General features: G+C 34.3%; 1 protein-coding gene across 7 annotated transcripts in view; it reads left to right on the top strand.

Annotated features, from left to right (window-relative positions):
• Window positions 1-24,432, top strand: part of Phf20l1 (PHD finger protein 20 like 1) — a 67,112-nt gene that overhangs the window by 19,976 nt on the left and 22,704 nt on the right. For 2 of the 7 annotated variants that reach the window (XM_075960892.1, XM_075960890.1), the window contains exons 5-12: window positions 1,010-1,098; window positions 1,317-1,406; window positions 5,888-6,101; window positions 6,611-6,739; window positions 11,746-11,828; window positions 15,221-15,470; window positions 17,452-17,640; window positions 17,890-18,096. In XM_075960892.1, the coding sequence (XP_075817007.1) occupies window positions 1,010-1,098; window positions 1,317-1,406; window positions 5,888-6,101; window positions 6,611-6,739; window positions 11,746-11,828; window positions 15,221-15,470; window positions 17,452-17,640; window positions 17,890-18,096 (1,251 nt within the window). The remainder of the gene's footprint in view (window positions 1-1,009; window positions 1,099-1,316; window positions 1,407-5,887; window positions 6,102-6,610; window positions 6,740-11,745; window positions 11,829-15,220; window positions 15,471-17,451; window positions 17,641-17,889; window positions 18,097-24,432) is intronic. The other 5 variants (XM_075960895.1, XM_075960894.1, XM_075960893.1 and 2 more) reach the window with 5 other exon arrangements.

Raw genomic sequence — 24,432 nt, 5'->3', positions numbered from 1 at the left:
CTCTGGAGTTAACTTTGTACCTGTTGATAATCATGAGCACATTTTTTATTTGTACTTCTTTGTAAAGGCCAAGTATCTACTTAAAGTGCTGTTCCATTTTTCTGTAAGTGTAAAATCTAACACTACTTTTTCTAATAACCCTGTTTTATATTGATTTGCTGGCATGAGATCTGCCACAGAAAGTGAATTGCTTCAAGACCTACAAGCAGATAGATGCAGGAAGGGAAAGGCACAGCTGGCAGCAAAGCATGGTAGAAATGACTATACTGCTGATGAGATGAGTATCACACAGTTGCTCTCCTCAGCTTCTCACGTTGGTCATGATGACCTGCTAATAACTTCCATCTTGATGCTTTCTAAATTATTTTCTATCTTAAACGTCATATTGAAGATATTCTTTTTTGCCACTTTAACACTATTGTAGATCTCCCCGAGAAAATGATCATCATATATCAAATCTTTTCCTCTGCTACCTACTATAAAAGTAACTTTTGAAGAGAGCCAATGATTCATGTAGAGATATTGTTTTTGTAAATAGTGGTTTTATTTTTATGAGATAGTCTAAGGATATTTATGTCTTTTCACAATAAATTTCAAAGTTCTTCAGTAAAGATCAAGTTACATGCAGCTAAGTTATTAGGACTTAATTTGTGCTTCTTTTTTTTTTTTTTTTTTTGGTTTTTTTGAGACAGGGTTTCTCTGTGTAGTTTTGGATCCTGTCCTGGAACTTGCTCTGTAGACCAGGCTAGAACTCACAGAAATCCCCTGCTTCTGCCTGCTGAGTGCTGGCATTAAAGGCATGTGCCACCACCACCCAGCAATTTGTGCATATTTTAAGGGAAATGCTAGTTGATAATTATTTAAAGATGGAGAGAGAAAATATATTTTTGTAGCTCAATGGAATACTTACAGGAGACTATGCTTGAGTTAGTGCAACCACAATGCATCTTTTTACATCATATCACTGTTACATGACACTTTCTAATTATTCTGACTGCTCTTATTTCAGGAACATTCACTGTTCAGTTTTATGATGGAGTAATCCGTTGTTTAAAAAGAATGCACATTAAAGCCATGCCTGAGGATGCGAAGGGGCAGGTAAGAGTGTTCAGTATTCCTGGCTACTTAAGGGATGTCTTCCTGAATTGTGTTTGATCAACATACATATGTATATATTTTAATGAATGAACTAATTGTAGGCTTATGTGCTGAGAGCCCCAAATAGCAGCAAGAAAGAGAAGCTTAGACTGTAAAATAAATTATACAATTGATTTTGCTTCTTTGGCTTTAGACCTGCTAAAGTTATAGGTCACTAGTTTCTGTTCCAGGTGAAATCCCAGCATCCACTAAGCTGGTGTTGTCCTATCGACCCAGCTGGATCGTGTAACCAGTCTATGGGAAGTGAGGTAAGTGCCTTTTTGCTTTTAAATTTTGTTTTATTTTATTTGGTATGGAGTATTATTTAGAGAGCTAATTTTTAATATGAAATTTTACTTGAGTTTCTTATCTTCTTCTTTCCTTCTACAAATCATAGTTATTCACCTTCCTTAAAAGGCGCTTACCTGACACTCTGTAGGCTGTTTCAGGTAGGGCTCTCTAAATAGCCTATTGGAAGCAGTGCATTCTATGCTTTGCTACTGCTCAAAGCAGGAATGAATGGTGAACATTTGAAGGAGAATCTGGGATGGAGCTAAAAGCCATGTTCTGTTTATTGAATATGCTTCCTCAGTCATTGAAGAGAAAGGTGCCATTAGAAACAAAAACTGTTTTCTTTCATGTTCTGCTGTTATTTGGGATTTTCAGCACCTGGACCTACAATTAATTTAAGAACTTGAAAGTAATCTATGAAAATGTCTAATGTGAAAATATGTTCCCTGTTTGTTCCATACCATGTAGCAAAAATGTTATCCTGAAGTGTGTTAACAATTGCATGGTTAGTTTCAGTTAGGCATGAACATTTTATGATCTGCAAATGTCTAATTCCACATTTAAAATAATTATTTTTGGGTATTATAGAAAGTGTGATTGCTTCTGAAATGATTTTATATATATATATATATATATATATATATATATATATATGAAATTAAAGTGAAAGTGCCTTCAACCAGTGAATTGCTTTATGTCCTCCTGTGAATTTGTATTCATAAAATAGCTATAGCATCCAGTGGTGTCCTTTTTAGTTACAGAAATAGGAAGACTAATTAAAATATTGGGAGCATAGTTTGTCATATAACTTTAAATCAGTTTCTTCTTTTGCTTTAATACTGTGATTTTGTAGTTATTCAGATTTCATGAAATGACCCTCTTATTTTGCCTTGAAACTTTCAAAATGGAGCATTGAGTCAATTTGGTTTGTGGTTGAATTACAGACTATAGATGTTAGACTTATTGGATGTCATATTTGGAAATATTTAGTCACATCATGGCATACATTAACTTTAAGGTCAGTGCCCAAATACAAAACTACTTAAAGTATACTTGATTGGCAGCATATTTCCTTTTCATTTAATTTTTAATTTTCCCTTATAATTTTTATTTATATGCAGATTAAAAATATTAACTAAATATTTTATAAATTATTTTATGAGTTTTTCCCAAACTAGATTTTTACCTCACCTAGGAAATATCATAAATTGAATAATTAGGCAAGGCTAACATTTTTTTTCTAGAATTTGAGTACGTTTGAGAACCTTTTTATAAATATATAAAGTGAAGAATCTTTTACTAACTTAACAAAGAATAAACATGTAATAAAAACTTCTCCCCTAAACCCTCTTTAGGAATTATGTAAGATAAGGCTTTAGTAGCAATTTTATATATGAACTTCTAGAATAATTTTCTTAAGCTTAAATAAAAGTCCTATTAAATAAAAGTTCTTAACTTTGGGACAGTTGGTTGATTGTATTCCACCTCTGGCTGGATTCTGAAGATAACTTGACCCTTCAGAGAACTTTTAGAAATGCTTTTGTTGAAGTGTAATCTGTATGCCTTTTTGTGCTACGTTTGTAGACATTGTTCTCCACTGAAGAATATGGAGTGCTAGACATATTGACTGTTCAAACTAAGAATCCTAGGACATTTACCATGATAGAGATCAGTTCTTACACTCAGTGTAACCCTATGTTACTACTTGCTATTCTCCTTGATGTTTCACTATTATCAAACATAGCAGCAGTAACTGCAGGGCAAGATTCTAAGGCATTTATTTGAAATTTAAAGTCTGTAACCACAGCTTCACATCTTCTTCATTCTTTCTGCAAGTGTGCTGATTGTCTTATAAATGGATTTTAAATACCTTGGAACAGATTTTTTCATATATACATAGTTGATGTTTTTAACCTTACAATGAAAACGTCAGAATTTAGGGTTTCATTCTCCCATTACTTGCTGAGTGACTCCTAACTCAAACCCTTTGATTTCAAAACTGCATTCATTGTTAATGCACTCCTCTATTGTACCGGCTACAGAGTGTTTCAAATATGTCATTGATTCTGATTCATGGAAAAGCATCATCAGTTGTTTTTGACAGTGAGGTTGTCTTATGTAAAAGTTCAAAGGAGGTACACTGGAGGTATTTAATGGCATGGCTGTAATTTTTGCCATGACTATGGTATTTAGAATTAAAAAATACTTTAAAATATTGAAAAGCATTCTAAGTTTTTAAAATTTGAAAGCCAGGCTTATTTTCCTTCTGCTGTCTTTTTATTTTTTATTTTATTTATTTATTTATTAAAGATTTCTGCCTCCTCCCCTCCACCGCCTCCCATATCCCTCCCCCTCCCCCAATCAAGTCCCCCCTCCCTCATCAGCCCGAAGAGCAGAATAACTCGAGTTGGAAATGACCCTAACCTTGTCTGACATTTCTCTGACGGCTGCAAAAGAACCAAATAAACAACAAACAAACAACAACACCAATACCACTAATAACAAAAAAAAGCAAAAAACAAAAAAAAAAAAAACAACTGTAGTGTGGAACCTGAAGTCACATTTCCTTCTTTCAATAAGTTTGTAAACTCTTCATGGAGCTGCTGGTGTGGCTGTGCTTACTCCTCCTTCGTCTGTTTTGGCCACTCCTGAATTCCTATTGTTGTTGGACTTACTACACTATTTTATTGTGAGCCTCAAAGCTCAGCCTTTAGCTATAGTAGTCCCCAGCTACTTTCTCTTCGCCTAAAGTCCTTCCACATACATCTCACACTGGCTTCTTTACCTTTGTTTAGTGTCTTAAATCTTGTTTGGAAGACTTGGTTTCCCTTTTTAGCTATCCCTTTTCCAACCAATTCTTTTTGTCTTTAGAGACCATCTCCTATGCCCTTAGCCCTCAAGTCTCCCATTAGTTTTTCTTTTCAGTCAGAATACTCTCTTCTGTTGTCTCAAGTATTTTCATTTCTCTGTGTCCTGTCACATTATCTTTTCTTCTCCATATGTATATTTTTTAAAGATGGTCTCGTGTAGTCTGGGCTGTTCTTGAATTTCCCATATAGCTGAAGATAACTTTTAACTTTTGATCTTCCTTGCCTGTTTCTTCCCTGTCACACTGTCTTATGGTTAATTTTATTGCCTTATAAATTTCTTGCCTAACCCCTTCTATTTTATTAGCCATTGTGTTTTAGTATTATACTGACACCTGGCTTGTCTTGTGTATCATTCAATAGAAAATGAGTTAAAACAAAACAAAAAACCTTGTTAGGTAAATCACATGATATTTGCAGATCATTTCATTGATGGAGGGGAGGGATATCTAAGGATACATTTGTTGTTTGTTCACGATGGCCTCTTTATCACCGGGTATTTTCAAGGGCAACTAGTTAGTACCTTTATTTTTTGTTTAAACTTTCTAATGATCATTTTATTTGCTTATGTTCATTCATAAAATCCACTAATTAAATTCATTTTTGTTTTAAAATTATTTCAGTTGCTTATAATAGGAATTAATCATGTTGGATGAACTTTATTGCCCATTTAGACAATGCTTTAGGGACATGAGTGGAAGATTAACTTTGTAGAGACATCACAAGCCTTTATTTAAAAAATTTTCCTACTAAAATTCAATATAGTACCACTTTATACTATGTATAGTATAACCACCGTGTTATACTTTCACAATAAAGAATTTTGAGTTAAAAATGAAACATTAAGATTCAGGTAAGCAAGGGAGATGGCTCAGCATGTAAAGGCATTTGCTGACAAGTCTGATGACCTGAGTTTGAGTTGAGTTTGAACCCAACAACTCACATAGTGGAAGAACTTTCGCAAATTTTTACCATATGCATGCCAATGCATGTGTGTCCCTCATCCTGACAGACACAGAGTAAATAAATTTAAAAAACAAATTAATTTAGCAAGTAACAAATTTTCTTTACAAGTATTATGAAGATATGACAAACTGATCCTAAAGTTTAAATGTTTAAAAAGTAAAATTATAGTTTGATTTCTAAGAAATTAACTGTGAATTGAATTGTATTTGCTTCTTAAAGAGGAACAGTAGTAATATATCTCAATACTTATAAGAGTTTAATGTAATTCTCTTCTTATCCACTGTATTATGGGAAAGAAAAGTAATGTCACTTTTAATTCTGAAATAGCATATAGCATTCCATATTTCTATAGGCTTTATAAGTTTTTTTATTTAATTATATAAAATCATATCCAAGAACTATATGCTGTTAAATATTTTTCATCTTATAGATGCATTTTAAACTTAGTCAACCATTAATTTATTAAACTAAAAACTCAATCAAAATGATAATCTGCCACATAAATATAGCTAGCCTATACATGTGTGTATGTGTGAGTAGCTGTCAAGATGTAATACATAATTTTATTTATTAGTGAAATTAAACTTGGATTTTTAATACTTCATGTTTTATGTTTTCCTTTGGAGGACTGGATTGCTTTAGTCAAAGCAGCTGCTGCAGCTGCAGCAAAAAATAAGACAGTGACTAAGCCTCGGACCAGTGCTAACAGCAATAAAGAGAAAGAGAGAGACGGGGGAAAGTGGCTTACAGTGCCTTCAAGGAAGGCAGAAACTCCAACTTGCAGAGCCACAGTAGAGACTGAGAAGAAGGAGGAGCTACCCACATCTAGTGAACCGTTTGGTACAAAATACATTCTTACTTTCCTTTCTTGTGACACAGGTAAACTGAGGTAGCAATAAGCCCAAATCTCTTGGTTACCTATAATTTTGAACTTAGAATTAAATTATTTGTTCCTAGTTTAATTAGGTGACTAACTTTATTATCTCATACATAATTATGAGGATACTGTCAAATACTGGCATTAGATGCTTTCACTATTCTTGATATAAATCATTTTATATTTGTTAGTAGGATCTTACTTGAAAGTTTTGGTTTAAGTGTTTAAGGGATTGTGCTGTTTCCATGTGCTGTATAGAAGAAATTATTCTCTTCAAGCTTTCCTTCAAGAAGGAAGGGGACTTTTATTTCTGTTGTATCAATCCAGAGAGATTTTTATTTGTTCCAGTCATAATCAAGCATTAGATTTAAAACAGTAATGTACAAAGTACTTTTACTAATTTGCTATCTATTAACTGTATGTTTTAATTTTGGATTCCAGACAAATTCTCATATATGTGTTCTATTAAAAGTAGGACTTCACATAGACAGCGTTCCAAAGATCGTCTTTCCACAGCCAGAGAGCACATTAACAAACAAGAGGAAAAATAATCAAGGAAACTCATTTCAGGCAAAGAGAGCACGACTTAACAAGATTACTGGTAAACTACAATGATTCTTTTGGCAGTGGGGGAGGCTAAGGGATTCATGTTAGAGTAGTTTCTTTTTAATAAAGGAAAATGGATCTTTTGACTCAGTGTAATGAGTTGATTACTTTCTGGTTCTTCAAAGTAAGCATCTCTCAACACTCTCAGCTTTGTCTGTTACAAGCTGAAAATACCATGAGTTTCTTACCTACCTCACAGGGATGTTGTGAGGATCCATCAGTTCCCATGTTATAAGAGTCTGTAGTCTTGAAATCTCTTGCGTGGTAGGAATAGTTTCTGTCAGAATGAGTTATCTGCATTTATCAACTTGTGGTGGCTTCATTTCTCTGGTTTTAAATATTTTTACATATAAACGTCTTACAGTTGACAAGGCTTAAGAATGGAACCATTTGTTATAAAAACTTGAATATCTGAGTAAATTAAGTTCTTTACTCATTTGTTACTCCCTGCTTTTTTCTTGAGGTTGGTCTCTAGAGTACTTTCTTGTAAGGTAGCATATAGTAGTGTAGGGATAATGAAAATGCATACAACCCTAGCCAGGCTAGTGCTGACAGAAGAGGGAACTGAAGTATTATAGCCATGACCAAACATGCTACACCTGACATTTCTAGGCTGTCAGCCTTATTGGTTTCTAGTATTTAAATGCAACATTATTATAATTCATCATTTAAAGGGAAGCTTAAATATTTTAATGTTTCAGACATTGATTTTTTTGTTTTCTTATTTTAAAATTTTTATTCATTTTACATACAAACTATAGTTCTCCCTCCCTCCCCTCCTTCTGCTTCACATCACCTCCTTCCCCAGCCTCCATCCACTCCTCATGTATGGCAAGGCCTCCCATGGAGAGTTAACTAAGCTTATCATATCACAATGAGGCAGGACCAAGTCCCTCCCCAGACATCTGATTTTTAAGAACAAAATATTTTCAAGGGCCTCTGGTTTAATAAAACTGAATAATTTCTTTGGCATTAATTTAAGTACTTTGAAGAAGATTAGCTCCTTTCTTAGGGCCACAAATAAATATTAAGTGTGGTTGTGTCTGTTTTCAGAAGAGGAGACCTACTGACAGATGCCTGGAGCAGAGGGCTTTTGTGAGCTGCTCTATGACAGGGCCCATTGAGGATTTTGACTCTTTCAACACTGCAGGGATCAGGCTTATTCCATTTTTTTTTATAGTACTTTCATGGATTTCTATAATGCAGGTTGTTTTTGCCCTTAGTACAGGAAATATCTTAGTATTACTTCACCCAATGAACCCTTTTCTTTAGAAATTGTTAGCCTTGGAGAAAGCCTGAATCTTCTCTAAGTTGATTCTTCTGCTGTCAACTTGAGACTTCGGTTGTGGCTTAAAATACAGAACTCAGTGCTACTTTCAGGGCAGAGTGGAAAGCTGCTTCTCTCTACTGTGATAAAGATTGAAACTACACTGTTGAGGATTCAAGACCAAGGAAGACGGAAATGCCACTGACAGGATACAACTAATTGCCAGCTTCCCAGCATCATGGGTTTTCCTCCTTCAGCCATATCACCTGTTTTTAGTTTCAGCCAATATTCTTTGACATATGCCTGCTTCTAAATGCCTTAATGGGAGGGGCAAGGTCATTTTTCAAAGAAATAACCAAACTAAAAAACAAGTGAGTCCACAGTGATGCATGGCTTTGGAGAGACAGTAGTAAGGATAAAAGAACCTTTTACCTTGTGCCTCACATTGTCATCCTGGTTGCTTAGTAACACCTCAGGCCTTCTGTGAAGGACTTTTTCTTCAGTTTTCCATAGGAATTTTAAATGTGATGTTTAGCAACAAGAATAACACATAAGGTCTTACCTATGTGAAGCCTTTATGGCCTTTTCCCATTATTAACTCAGAAGATTTAAATGTATCACAATTAGCTTCTCTGCTTCTACTTTTGATTTCATGTCACCAATATGCCATGCAAAAGACATTAGATGTTAAGATTGTCTTCAGTTGACTAACCCTGGATTTGCTTATGTACAAAAAATTTTATTTGTATCCATGAAAAGAAATGAGAACTAGTGTAAAATAGCAGATTCATATTGAAATTTTGCTGTATTTTAAACTTACCAAGTTCTATGTGTGTCTTTCCTTTACAAGAGAAAATGGGCAAGAATCATGGCAGTTTGTTCTCATTTACTCTCCTCTCATTCCACTCTACTTTTTAAAATCTAGGTGAAGATTAGTGAACCAGCAACTGGATAAGTTTAACTGTGTAATGATGCACTGTTTTGTTTTCCTTCCCTTCCTATTAATCCTATGGTGATTCTAACCCAGTTGTTGTATAGAGAATGATAAAGTGATGAGGTTTTCAAAGTTTGCATCTAGGAAGAAATAAAATTGTAGTTGGATTCTGTATATGTGTGTATTCCCCTTGGTTATTGCTTTTGAATATGTGATGTGCCTTATTGACAGTTCTATCATATGATATATATATGTATATATATATATATATATATATATATATATATATATATGTGTGTGTGTGTGTGTGTGTGTTCATTTGAGGTAGATAGTTTTACACTGAAAGCCAGAATTCATAACTTTAAAACAAGTTGCAAGAAATTGAGTTTTAATAGATTTGAAAATAGCAACTGTAAAATAATAGCACAGGGTAAGATAATAAAGAATAGTGTGTAGTAGTTGGTATACTCTAATCACTGTAGGCATTGCTGGAAGTAAGAAATGCTTGTGCAATGTCAGGGATTTTTGAAATATTTGAAAAAAATCCTGAGATTAAATTTACTAGTGACACATAAAGTTCACCAGTATTTTGAGCACTCCCCTTTGTGTTTCAGGGAGCTCTGGCCTCCTGCTTCTCAGTGTAGTAGATTATTATGAAGTGAATTTGTTTGCTGACAGGATTCGTGATGATTTGATATTATATTTCTACCTACTGTTTAATATCTTGATTCTGTATCATGAATTCTCTAAGATACTGTTTGTAATGTATTGATAATAAGTATTTGCAATAATTAAAATTAATTTCTTTTGTGTCTATTGCGTCTGTTGCATTCAAATTCTCATTTATTTCGGGTTTAAAATTGGCAGGAAAAGGTAACTGGTTTTGGACTTTCTCTTCAGGCAGAAGTAGATTATCCTCTTCAAGTGTCTATTTTGTCATTTGTCCCCTTTTGTTTATGCTTGGTAATTAATTTTAAATAGGTATATCCGGCACACAAAGTCTTATTGCTTATAATTGGAGCTTTTGAATTCTCCAGATAGCAGTGTATTTTTAAATCTAATTTTAAGTAGTTTGTTGTGTCTCATTATTATCTATGGCCACATGAAAAGACTGTCCTTTTTCTTCCCAACAACTATATGGAAATAGCTTTTTAATCAGTATGGTCTATACTATTACAATAGGTTATGGATGAATTGTTTTGTTTCTTTTACAACTTGTACCATATTTTGAAATTTGAGCTTATAATTCGTCTCATCTCCTGGTGAATATAAAAAACCATTCTATCACTTCTATGAAATGAAGCAGAATAAGTATAATTTATATATTGAATGACAAATATTTGTCATGTTTGAATAGCTTTAAAAGATAGAACTTCTGCTCATTTCCTAACATAAAAAGACCTTGATTCTGTATCGTTTAACAAAACTTCAGTAGCTCATTTGTACTCAAGAATGTTAACTGGAAAAGAAAAAAGAACAGTGACTGTTGTTTTAAATGTTAAAGAAATAATCTAAACTACACCTTTGTACTCATATAAAATATGCACAGTGTGATTAAGATTGAATTTGTGGGCTAAAACCTTTATAAAATAGTTTATATTTCTTTATTTCTTACTTAAATCTAACTATATTATGTGGGAAAGGGAGAAACTATATAGACTGTTGTTTCAAAATAGGTGGAGTACCAGTCACTGATGTAACAAAATCATTATTTTCTACTGAGCCTCCACTTCCTACTCAGCTGTAGGTATTCAGCTTTCTAGTAAAGCCAGTGTGCCTTCTGCCTCATGTAATATTTATCTCTCTTACTACTTTAGGGAGGCCGTGTGAATATGTGTGTTCCCATCTAGGTCACTTAATACCTTTGGGATAGTTACTTGAGAAAGTCAGGCCATGTTGCCTTGTGAGTAGCTCTCTATCCTGTAGTGTTTCAAGGAACTCTTTCCCTTCTGTGTAATGTTAACAGTTTCAGTAATAAAGCTGATAAAAATTGCTATATCATGTTTACTATTGGTACCACTTGTTATATGTTTCCTCTTCTAAACAAAGCAGCCATAAAACCGAGTATTTGCCATTTTAAAGTCCTGATAAACCTGGTCTCACAGAAAGTACTGAATGAATGAGCAAAGAATTGTATTCAACTAGATGCCTTTATTAATGAAGGCAGCCGAATTTTGATGTTTTTTGAAAATAGCTATATTATAAATCAAGAATTCTATCTTCTAAAATTAGGTGTTAGTGATAGAACTTTTCATTTTGTCACCATTTATAGAATGAAGTTGTTCAGGCCAGGTGTTCAAATGACCCATACACTATACAATCTTCCCCTTTTATATAAAATGGGTCCATGAAATGGTCTTGAAACTTTTGTAGGAAAATAAGACATAAATAAGCACTGATACAAATGCACAAAGTTTAGGTTAAAAAATATAGGTTGGAATTAAAATTTAGTAATACTTTTTTAAAGTTAGCAAGATGACAGAATGATATTCTACTCTGTTTTATGAGTATTAGCAAAATAAACTATCTTTATCTGGACTTTGAAGCCAGAAACTTTTTCCCCAAATAAGTGTGTGTATTTAAGGATCTCAAAAGTAATATCTAGAAAAATACTACCCAAGTTTGTGAACAACTCTCAATATTGACTTAGTCTCTTTTTAAGGGTGTTTGCATTTTTTAAAAGATAGCATTTTAATACTTTCTATATATGGGAAATTTCATCTGCTATCATTTTAGAAGTTTATTATGCAGAAATTACTAATTTTTTCTAACAAGCAATTTCTCTACAATTCTTCTCAAGGTTTGTTGGCATCCAAAGCTGTTGGGGTAGATGGTGCTGAAAAAAAAGAAGACTGCACTGCAACAGCTCCAGTCCTGGAGCAGGTATGAAATGGTAGCATTTGATTGTTTCACGTCCCACTGGAGTGGTCACGGAGCTGTAGTACCCACGTGATTGCAGTTGTCCCTCTGATCAGATATGGGAATAGAGCACTGACTCATTGATGATATATTTTTATCTCTGCCTTCTCCCGAGTATGCAGATAAACTATGGACTTCATTAGCTTATGTTTTCCATAGCCTGATATTAACGCCATTGTCTCCAAAATTAGAAGGCTTGGAGACAGATGTCCCAGGGTATGAGCTTCCAGCTGGACACCTTTAGCTTTCAAAAAGACCCTTACACAAATACTTTTTATTTGTGAGTTTAAACAGGGTTTTTTGACATCTAATTAAACTTCTTTTATAAGAAGTTTCTTTTATATTGTAACAGTTGGTGTTGTTAGACTGTGTTTTATGAATTGATCAATGAGCCATAAATTTTTTGCTAGGATGTATATTTTAATAACTACAATAAAAAGAGAATTTAAAAATCGTTTAAGGGTCTGTCTTAAACCACCTAATAGAGAAATTTAAAACTGAAGGCTACGGTTGCTAGAATTGGCCGTGTCTACCTTTGAGTTCCCACGATACTGTACATAATGAGCTGTGCATGCGTTTCCATCCTCTAAGGGCTGACCTGCTTAGGCACTGTACGAACACAGTAATAGCCATAACTGGATTTCTTTGGTTCTCCTGTTTTAAAATCTGAGCCTTAATGTAGTTTCAATATACCCTTTTTGTATTAATTTTCTTTATTAGTAGCCTAGTAAAGAAGACTTTAAAATGAATATCTTTTGTTCTTCTCTATATGTGTTTAAAGAATAGCCCAAATTTAATTGATATTGTATTGAGTTTTTCAGTGTTTATTCAGGCCTGATTTGAAAGCAGTAAATTGTTTTGGTGCCTCCATTAATGTTGTATTAAATCGGTGGTCTTTTAAATTGATCAATATGTCAATGACTCATACTTTCTGGTTTTCTATCAGCATCAAACGGTTAAGTCTTTGCCGTTATTGTCAGTATACCAACCAAATTTTAAATAACTTTTTTACTGTGTATGACTATATTCAAGGTCCCAGATATAACAATATTTTGTACTCCTACAACTGTTACGTTATACTCAAAATGCAACATATCAGGGACTTGGGTAATAAAATATTTCTGGAAAATTCATTACAATGTCAATCTTTCATTACACATAATCTTTGAGGTAAATGTGATTGTGAAAATTAATATATGTGGAAGTTAGTTTAGAGGTCAGTAACCAATTCAGAAAATCAATTTTAAAAGGAAATTAGAGTGACTCGGCTATTAGTACTTGCATAATTCAAGACTTTTCAAAGTCCTTAGCAATTTTGTAACAGAGACCAATAATCATTAATGGAACCTTTGTAAACTGTTCTAGAGTTTAAGGAACATCATGCTGTTCCCTCTTTTTTTTTTTTGTTATTCAGGTTGATTTCAATGTGAAAATGTTTTGTAACCAAACTCTTCATTTTTATGCTATATGTTAGCCTTGCTTCTAAGCTAAAAAGCCGAGTTATAAAACTCTTAACTATCTCAGTTGGTATCAGCAAGAGACCTAAATGAGTTTTGATTGTTGCTAACTTCTGTTGTCTAAGAAGTTATATTGCCAGTTATGACAGATTGATAACATGCCTATAGCCACAATTTGCTGTGCTAATGGAGTTATAGATTCAAACTATGGTCTTGGACCCCATTATCAGATTATTAGTTATAGATTACTTAATTGTATTAGGGAAATGTCATGTTATATTTACTTTTGGATAAAACTTGCATTTGATGCATAATAATTCAGTAAGGTTTAAATATGTTAATTTGTCCTTGTTTAGAAGTTAAGCACCTTACCAAGTTATTAATTTAAGTTTTAAAATCTTGTTTTATAACTTTGTAACTCAAGAGTAATGGATGCTGTAGTGATGTCTCTCACATATGTGAAGATGAACAATAAAATTGTTTATTTACAAGTAATGGCTCTAATTACTTTCCTGGCAACACCTTTTATGATAAGCTTAGGAATACTTTTCAGTCATGGAGTTCTTTTTCAAATGAAAGTTCCACTTGCACACATTTGTAGTGAAGAAATTCAAGAGTAGAAAATGAAAGTTGAATGAATGGGACACTTGACACAGGCCCTTTTATGTCAGATCCTAAGCATGCCATCTTAGAACATTCAGTGATGCCATATTTAATATCAAATATATAATTTCCTCCCCAGAGTCCGAGTAACTTTTATTTTAATGAGAACAGAATTATTTATTTATTTGATTTCCAGCAATGATCTTTTATATTCTAGAAAACTGAAGATTACAAATTCAATGATCATCCTCCTTTCCCAAATACATGGAAATTAAACAATTTCTTGGGGACAGGCATGTTATTCATAGGACTAGTGACTTTACTCGTTATAGTAGCTTGCTATAATACCAATTTTTAGAAGTTTGTATCTCGTGTTTTGCTATCAGATATCAGCATGAAAATCGGTGTAGGCATTGCAGTATGACAGAATGTGGACCAACTGTGGCTGCTTTCTGTTGTCTTTAACAGTCGATACTTTCACACTTATTTTTACATGTCCAGGGAATTTTACTGCCACGTGAATAAAATGTTCTTAAAGAAAGAACTGACAAAAGTTCTAATTTTTTAAAAAGTATCAGTTGGCAGGAATAAGGTAAAAACTCATCTAAGAATGCGACGTATTTTGTTTTAAATCCAATGTTTTAACTTACACTTTATCTTTTTATGTTGTTGTTGTTGTAGTTGTTGCTTGTTCTGTATTGTTTCTTAGTCTTTTAACTCTCTACTGCTGGTGGCTCTGATTTCATGATGCATTTTGCTTATGAAACTAGCTTTCAGCACTAAAATGAGTTAAAGAGAATGTTTTGTTGATTTGGTCATTGTTTTCCTGTTGAGATCTTTCTTTAAAGGGAAACTGTCTACTGAGACAGTCACACACTTGATGACAGAGGCTGCAAAAAGGCAGACGTTTGAATGTATTCCTTCAGAGCTTCAAAACCTGGAATACTTATTTTCATTCACTTAGCTGATAGTAATAAGATTGACAATTACAGTTTCAGAAGAGAGAAATTTCAAATTAATAGTGAAAAAGTTTGTCCAATAGGATATTTAATATGGAAGAATTTCATAGGCATTAAAAGCAGACTCATAGTTGACAGTATCCCTTTAAAGACAGCCTAGTCAACTTTTAGTTCATAATTTGTGGGGTTCGTTTTGGTTTTTCATTTGTAATAGAAATGTTATATGTTGCTTAACAATGTTTTTGGATACTAAAGTTGCATAACAATCAAAAATAGACTACAAGAAGAAAAATGAAGAAACCAAAATAAAAATATCAATTTTTTATTATTTATTCAGGCGATTTCACCTAAACCTCAAAGTCAGAAAAAAAATGAAGCTGTCATTAGCAGTTCTGCCAACACTCAGAAACCTGCACTGTTATCCTCAACTTTGTCTTCAGGGAAGGCTCGCAGCAAGAAATGCAAACATGAATCTGGAGAGTCTTCTGGGTGTATAAAAACCCCTAAGTCACCACTTGCCCCAGAATTAATACAAGCCAAGGATTTGACGCTTGTATCTCAGCTTTCTTCAGTGATAAATAAAACTAGTGAGCACAGACTTTACAAATAGTTACTTATCCTGTAAGATAGATTCAAATCAGTTTTGTTGTAGTACTATTGTTTTTTATGAAGTTGCTTTTTGAAAACTCAAAAATTAAGTGGATATGACAAAGAGCTTAAAACTAATTCTAGAGTAGAAATCATGGACATTTCCTACTGCTTTACTGTTCCAAGTCTGTAGTGCACTTTAAGAAGCCCTGCCATCGAATGACAGGAGTCCCACTGCAGCTGTACTCTCCCCAACTAATAATACAAGGCCTGATTCATTACAAAAAACAAACAAACAAAACACCCCTGGAAACAAAAGAACTGTAGAAAGACCCTTGGTGGATGTTTTACTTAACTCCTCATTCCTCCTGTGGCCAGGTAGGAGGCATCTCCTTTTACCTGTAGTTCCCCAGTGTACTTTATATATTTATTCTTATGTTAACAAGGCAGCCTTGAGTCCTGTCTCATTCTTAGTGAAAGGAGAATGCCTTCTTGGTTATAAAGATTTGACTGCTGGCTACCACCATTTCACTGTTAGATGTTTAAAAAAGGGTTTTTGGTTTTTGTTTTGTTTTTAACATGGATTTGGCTAGATAAAGATAAGGTTTATTTGACCCCAGGTTTAGCATTCAGAACAGTTATCTGGTACATGTCTAGCTAGGTGATACTTTCCTTTTGCCCCTTTATTCAGCAAATAGATTAGTGTTGTAATCAGGAAATAAGAATGGCAGATGTCCTTCTTTATTGTGTCTTCCAGAATAATGATATTGGCGTTTCGAAGACTTTATTAAACATGCTAATCTATTTTTCTCTCAGTTCTCACATTTATCATTAAACCACATATTTTAAACTTTGATCAGTCTGTATCTTTTAATAAATAAGGAGAAACAAAGGGAATAGAAAATTCTTATCTCTGAAACTTCTTTATAAAAGAACATCAGTAGAAGTCATTAGATTATCACCACACCAAAAAGCATTTTATCTTGAAGTTATTTTTTATATTAATACAACCACAGTATCATAAAAGTTACATTTGTCTTTTGATTTTTCCCCATTATCATCTTGTCTTTTTTCATTATTTTTCATTGTTATCCTTAAATACTCAAAGCTTCAGCTCCTTTAAACTACTTCTTTCTAAAATAGCAATACTATATTACATATACAATCCTACCTACTATATAATTCAACAATTCATAGTCCAGGGTAAAAGAGGAACTCTCAAGTGTTAAAGAATCATCCAAACATTTGGGTTAACATTGCTAAAAGTTAAATAAATGATACAATTAGTTGTTGGAACAAATGAAAATATTTAAGGGCAAGAATAGTGTCATGTTAATTATAGTCTAATTTGGCCATAATAAGCACATTGGTTTGTTTGTGTTCAATTTTTTGAATGAATCAGGCCCCCGATTTCTGTAAGAGTCCATGTGGGAGAGTAAGGATGGGATAGGTTATTTGCAGTAGCTTCACTTGGGGAAGGAAAGAAAGCAAAGCACCAACTGTGTAATGTATGTACAAGCTGTCACCTGTGCCCCTGCCTTCCTTTCCCTTTAGATTGCTTAGGCTTGCTATGTAGCAAAGGAATTTCTCTCCCTGCTTTCTCCCTTTCTCCCTTTACCTGCCTCCCCCTATTTTTGCTTACAAGATACTACTTTCCTGGAGGCAAATGACAGTAGCACAAGACTCCACTGTTGGAGAGCCCTTTCCAGTCTCACACTGTGGGAGAGCTACTGGAAATGAATATCCCATAGAACTTTCTTGGAGTTCTAGTAGGGTTAGATTTTACAAGTCTGATGAACTAACTTTTTTATGAAGAGGGCACTTTTTGATTGCCTCTGGAATGTTCCATTTCTTGTGGTTACCTAGTAGCAGTACCAGAGGGCAGAATATGGCTCATTTTTTCCCCCGCTTATCTCCTTAAATATTATAAGATGATCCTGGTATGTATCTGCTTCGTGAACATTGAAGATCTTTTTCTAGGTCCTCCACAGCCTGTGAATCCCCCTAGACCTTGCAAGCATAGTGAGAGGAGAAGAAGATCTCAGCGGTTAGCCACCTTACCCATGCCTGATGATTCTCTAGAAAAGCTTCCTTCTTCCTCTTCAGCCACTGATGGGAAAGTATTCTCCCTCAGTTCTCAGAATCAGCAAGAATCTTCAGTACCAGAGGGTAATGTATATTGATTTCCTATAGAACCAAATGTAAAGGAAGATAAATATCTAACAACAATTGTTTGAACATTAAGTTTTCTTCTTAATGTCTCTTGGACTTAGAAGCACATCACATATTCTACAGATACCTTCTGGTGTCTTCTTTTTGCCAGGCACTGTGTAAATACCAGTGATCTATACTGATATGAACTGAGCCATTTTGTCTGTATTAATATTATGGTTTTCTTTTCCTTTTGATTTTATATAGTTCCTGCTATCGCACATATACCACTCCAGAAGCTGGGACCCTGTCTCCCTCTTGATTTAAGTTGTGGTTCAGAAGTCATAGCACCTCGAGCGCCAGACTCCTCTTCTTCTGGTGGTGAATGTTCCAGGGAAGGAAAGGAGCCACAGTCATTTGCAAATCCCTCCTCCAAAGTAGTGAGTGATGTAAAAGGAGCTTCAGCAGCCTCTGGTAAGGAAGCTCTTAGTTAAGTTTGGCCTAAACATTTTGATATTTAGTTCCACTTGATTAATACGAAATTCCACTTCTAAGGACTTCTAAGGCTGGGTCAAACTACCAAGTTTTAGGTCAACTAAGGCGATATAGCAAGACCCTGTCTCAAAACAACAAGAAATAGATTGTATGAAATCCTTACTTTTATAATTAGAAATTATTAGTTAAATACAATTTCAGAAATTCTTATTCATGAAGCAAGAAGATACTTCAGGGGATGAGTTTACAAATGTTGGTAGAATTTAAATCTAAATAGAATCTAGATTGAGTTTAATTGTGTTGCCTGTGTTGTAAGTGTATGTCCATGTTTGGAGACAGAATATCCTGTCTGAATATAATTTATTATTACATTTTGGGGGCGACCATGTTTAGCTCATTTTTAGGTAATGTCATTGTTTATAATCCAAAAACATGGGTGGTAATTTTTTTATTAAGTTGATCTTTTAAATCTAACATGGTTCATATTTCTTATGTAAAGTTGCAACATTTTATTTAGAAATATTATAATTTTAAAGCTTCATAAATAATATATATGTGTATATATACACACATATATAAAATTTTCAGAAGTCAAATAGTACTTTTCCTATTTGTTGTCTTCTTCCCAAGTAAATTATTAATTTGGAACTGGCTGGTGAGAGATTGGAATCAAGTTAGATCAGGAGACAAATATAAAGTAGCTAAATGTGTTGGCAATAATTATGTTTAACAACATCTTCCACAAAGAATGTGGTGGCAGCTTCTTGGATGAAGCCAAAATATAGTTTGCTTTGTTCTGTCCATGCTACACACTAAAAAAATGACATCAGTAGCTTAATTTAATCTTCTGCCTTTAACTTGTTCTTTCTTTCAAAGTAGTAATGTTAGTATTCTCAAGTACATAATTATCTACAATTCCATTTTACCTATAAAGATTTAAATTGGTTTATAAATGATGATGTTTCCTTATTTTAAAAAAAGCCCACATCTGAAAATTGGTTGGTTTTGATAGTTTTTCATTGCGCAGATCTGATCTGTTGTCCTTAGATTTCATCTTATCCTGATCTTAGAGTAATTCAGTTCATTTTCTCTTTTTTTTTTTTACACAAAATTCCTGACTTATCATTGACCTTTCAAGGAAGTTTTCCTTGTAAAGGTCCCATGTACTATTTTAATGGTCTGTAACTCCTCACTGTATTCAATATATGAGAATGATCTTAATGTCATAATAACATGTACCTACTGGAAAAATGATTTTTTGATGTATATGTGAAGATATTTGTATGTTCCTTAAAATACATATTTGAATTGATTGTAATAAGACTGAAGTACAGATCAATAGAAGTACATGTCATAAATAGTGTCATGTAGGACTGGAGTGATGGCTTGATAGTTTAAAGAGTACTGTACTCTTCCTGAGAGCCCTGCCTTTAATACCAAGCAAACACATGGCAGCTCACAACCATCTGTAACCTCACTTCCAGGGGATCCAGTGCCCTCTTCTGGCCTCTTAAAAATATAGTACAAATGTGGTGCATAGACATGCAGGCAAATACACCTTTTAAAAAAAAAATGTACTGTCAACCATATTGTTTATTCCAAACATCAAAACAGTGTTTGTACACTAAAATCCTTTCTCTAGATGATTTTGCTTCTAACCAGGAGATAGATTAACTGGGTCCTCTTTTGTTTGGTTTGGCTGTTTTCCCTTTAAATTTCTGCTATATGATTGACTACCTTGGAGAGGTAGTCATAATGTTCATAATGTTGAATTATGCAAGAGCAAAGAGAAGGCACAACCATTGTCTTCTCTTTTAAAATGATAGCAGTAACTGGAGAGTTTGGTGGGATGTAGGTCAGTAGGTAAAGGATTCACCCTTTCCACATCACATGAGTGTAGAAAGAATCAGGTTTCTTCAGCATATAAAAAAGAGCAGTGGACATGGCAGTAATAGAAGTAGTGTGTACAGCAAAGGTCTGGAGGGTTGGGAAACTGGGAGGGAATGACCCATTTTAGAAGGATCTTCATGGGGTTAGCATCTGTTACATTGCTTGTAGTTTTTTAGCAAGCAATTCCTGCTATTTAAATGTGGGTGATCCAGTTTGAAGTGTTCAGTCCTGGGCAGTTAGAGCCACTCACATGTAATTTCACATCATGCAATTTGGATGGTGTGCATGACGACCGCTCTATGGCAGCTGGTTGTGGCTAGTTTTGGTTGGCTGTTCTGTTTTGGTAACAGGAGCTCTGTTTTCCTGTTTGAGGAATACTCTAGGGCTAGATTTGCACTGGAGACTCAGCCCATCTTTGTCTCTCATTCATGCCATCCCCTCCACAGAAACTGAAAAGAGCAAGACAATTTCCAAAGAAAGTGAAAACTTTGGATTTTCATGCACTACATTTACAGATCTGTTTGTGGAACTGTAATCTTATTGGTATGCATGTAAGTGAGCTTAACATTTTACGAGCACAGTGCTCAGCAGTTTTGCTTGTTTTTGTTTTTGAAGAGAAAGGTTTGTTTGGCCTGTAGTTCTAGGGAATATAAAATGAGAAGACAAAATGGCAGGAGCGTTTGACAGTTCATCTTATCACATTCACAGTCGGGAAACAGACGGATGAACGCTAGTGTTCTACTTGCTTTCTCCTTTTAATTCAATCCAAGACCCAGCTCATGAAATGGGGTTACCCATGTGTAGGCTGGGTCTTCCTACCTCGGGTACTCTAGATATTTGCTTAAAATAAGCAAATGCATAGTTCTAAGCTAGCTACTTAAAGTTGGGATGTACAAAATCATGTATAGTGTATACAGGGTATTTGAATGGGACAAGGTAAGAATTCGTTTCTGTGACTCTTGAATTTTTTCTTTTTGAAGAAAGTAATGCAGTTTATGCTGTATTTTTTATTTAAAATTGGGTCCATTTGTTTACTTTCAGTGCACATCTGTGTGGTATGCATGCTTTTTTCTCTTAGTGTTTTTCTGTTGTGGTAGTAGCTTTTTGTTTTGTTTCTTTGAAACATGATCTCAGCTATGTCCATAGCTCAGGTAGTATGAAATATAATATGTACCCTGAACTGGTTTGGAAGTCTCAGTTTTCTTGCTTTAGCTTCCAGAGTGCTTAGATTGTAGGCATGTGCCATCATATCTGGCTTTCTTAATATTTTTGTTACCTAAATGTTCTATACTATCTTGAAGTTATTTTTAATTTCTGTTCGTTCCCTATGTTGATGTACATCTAGAGTCAAAGCAGGTTTTTGTTTCTTCTTTATGTATGCATGTAAATGAGTGTATGTGTACATGCATTTGGTGGGTGTTTATCCTAATTATAAAAATAAATTCTGTTTCTCTATTTTAAACCTTCTCTATAAGGAATTGCTTACAAGAACTTTATTGACAGCTTTTTAAACTTGAAACTCCTGGGGAGCTTAACTGGTGAGAATGATAGTTAACTGGGAAGTAGTTTAGCAAACTTAGGACTCTTACCAGGTTAAATTTTGCTTTTAATTGTTTTTCCAATAGAGATTATGAGCTTGCACTAATTGATCTACATTCTTCCACTGGGATGGATGCCTACATGACTGACTCTCAGGTTCGGAATATTGTTGCTGCCCACTTTAGCAATAAGTTAAAATAAAAGAAAAAGAAATGGTACTTTTCTGAAAGTTAAGATATCAAAACAAAATAACAAAAATACCCAACACCCTTGATTTTGTGTTATGATAAGTATCAGAATGCTTTTTCTAATAGCCAGTGAATCAGAGAAAGAGATTCAACTTCAGAAATCTTACTTCTCCTACTCTCTGGGAGGAAAAGTAGATCAAGTTTCTTAAGAAGGATCCTTTTCAAAAGAAACCTTTCCTGACCTGGGTCTGAGGATATCTGTGTCCTGTCTAAATCTTGCCTAAGGTAAAGGACAGAGTACAGGGACACAGAAGCTGCACTCAGGATACTCCGCATTTACAAAGAAATGAAGTTAGTAACTGAAATACCCATATAAATGAGAGCTGCTTATTGGAAGATAAAGAATTCTTAAGCATTAGAAGTGGGGCAAAGAGAGATAAGTCAGTGGGTAGAGGTGTTCCCTAAGCTTGAGATTTGGGGTTTCTGTCCCTGGTCCATGAGGTGGAAGGGAAAACTGGCTCCAGTCAGTAACTTGTCCTCTGACCACCAAGTGCACCATGGATATGTATACACCCACACACACACAATAAATAGTTTAAATAAACATTTGAACGTTTAAAAAAGAGACACAAGATATGTTGTATACAAGGGAAGAAAATAGAAAATAAGGCCCTCAGAAGCCCTCAGACCAAGAAGAAGGTGTGCTATTACTAAGGTGACAGGAACCATCTGCTTACTCTCTGTTCTCACTTTCTTTCAGCAAAATTGAAATCATTTACTTTCTTAGCACTGTTTTTTTTTAAATTTTTATAATGGGAATTTTATAGTAGGTAATGTCTGTGGCAACTTCCAGCTCTGAAGTTTAGATTATTTATTTATTGTATCATTCATCATTCATTTCAAGAGTCTAAAGTCATTTGAAAGAAAAATCATGATATGACAATATTAACTTTCACTTATAATTTTCAAATAGTTTTAGAATGGTAGCCATTCTTAAGTAGCCTCCATTAAGATAAAATTGGAATTAATATATTGTATGAGTATAATTCTAAACAATTTTAGTTAGTCCTATATTGGGAGGCACATTGTAATATACTTTTATTTTTATATTTTTGAGTAAATCAGTAGAAAATATCAAGAAATATTTGTTTTATTACAGAGTATTTTAGTTAACGTGAATACAAGTATTAGACTGATAAGCGTATGAGCACTATATCGTTATATTATCAGAATGTACATTATCAGGCCATTCAACTTTTGGCAAATTTAGTTTAGTTTTAGATGAAATTCAATGTAATTTCTTGAATTCATTGTAAATAAAATGTAAAAATAATAGGCATGTAAATGTGTTGATTGTCACAGTTAAGTGAGGAGAGACCTCTGATAAATCTTTGTTAATGAGTCCAGGGATTGCATTATCTGGTTAATGTAAGCATGTGTTATCACCAAGAAAGCCATAGATGGGTCTGAGACTACTCTAAATGAGGATGGCAGTAGGTCCACATGCTCTTGACTGTGACTACCTTTTAAATGGCATTCATTTCTATCTCAATATTTGATTCTGACTCTACATGTACTGTTTAACAACCGTTTAAAGTTTTCCAGAACTTTTCGAAACAAAGCTGAAATTGTGTTTTCTGTTATCTGCTCCCCCCCACACACACACAATTTTCATGGCTTCCCCCCCGGGATTACATTTTGTTGCACTCTGGAAGCTGGAAGACTTACTCAGCGCTCCTCACTCTGCAGATGTGTATAGGAGAGTGATCAGGCTTCTCCTTTTCTTACTGGAGTCAGGAAAGCCCTTTGCTTTTGTTCTTGTATTACAGTGGCTCTAAGAATTTATTTGAAGAAAATGTCCTCTTGAGAAAATTTAAAGATCATTGTATTAATACCCTAATACTTAGGTTTGCAAATTGTAGCACGTGGTATTATAATAACAATCATAGTTTATAAAACCACTTGTATTCTTTTGTTGAATCTAGAAAAGGTCTGTTTTGTTTTTCTATTTGTAGGTACTTCTAAAAATTTTGCCAATATTGCAGATCTCTGTGTTCGTTTTAATGTCCTTTATCATATAAAATATTGATAACCCCATGTCAAGTTCCCAGTTTTGTTTTTGAAAGCTGACCATCTGTGAATTCTTAAGCAGGAAGCCAGCATAGTCTGGAACTTGCTTTCCTAGAACCACTCAGAATGGCTGAGTGTTTTCCGGTGCCATCCCCTGGTCTGCAGTGCTGAACTGCTGCCATTACTATCTGTGTGCTCCACCTGTCTGAACTCCCTTAACGTAGATAATTTGATGGTTCTTTTGACCTCTCTCTCTCTCTCTCTCTCTCTCTCTCTCTCTCTCTCTCTCTCTCTCTCTCTCTCTCTCTCTCTCTCTCTCTCACCTTAAGCAATCCTAAATCCTAGATATCTTTCACCGGGATATTCAGCAATCCAGATTAAGAACATAGGAGATGGAATCATTGTTAACTTTTCTTCTGCATGTTATGCCACCATTATGGCCTAAGCAGCACTTTTCCCTTTATTTGATCTGTAAATGCTTTCTTAGTTTTAAGAAAAATACATTTTTTTTGCAGTTTCCATGGTCCAGTAGTCAGCAGAAGGAAGTAATGAATGTGTTCAGTCATCTTGATAAAAGGGACAATGTTACTGTGTTTATTTTTGCTGTGAGGTCTCTTTCATTCTTTCT

This window comes from Microtus pennsylvanicus, chromosome 2 (assembly GCF_037038515.1).
Source record: "Microtus pennsylvanicus isolate mMicPen1 chromosome 2, mMicPen1.hap1, whole genome shotgun sequence".
In the NCBI taxonomy this organism is placed as follows: domain Eukaryota; kingdom Metazoa; phylum Chordata; class Mammalia; order Rodentia; family Cricetidae; genus Microtus; species Microtus pennsylvanicus.
This window is presented reverse-complemented; position numbering and strand designations above follow the sequence as displayed.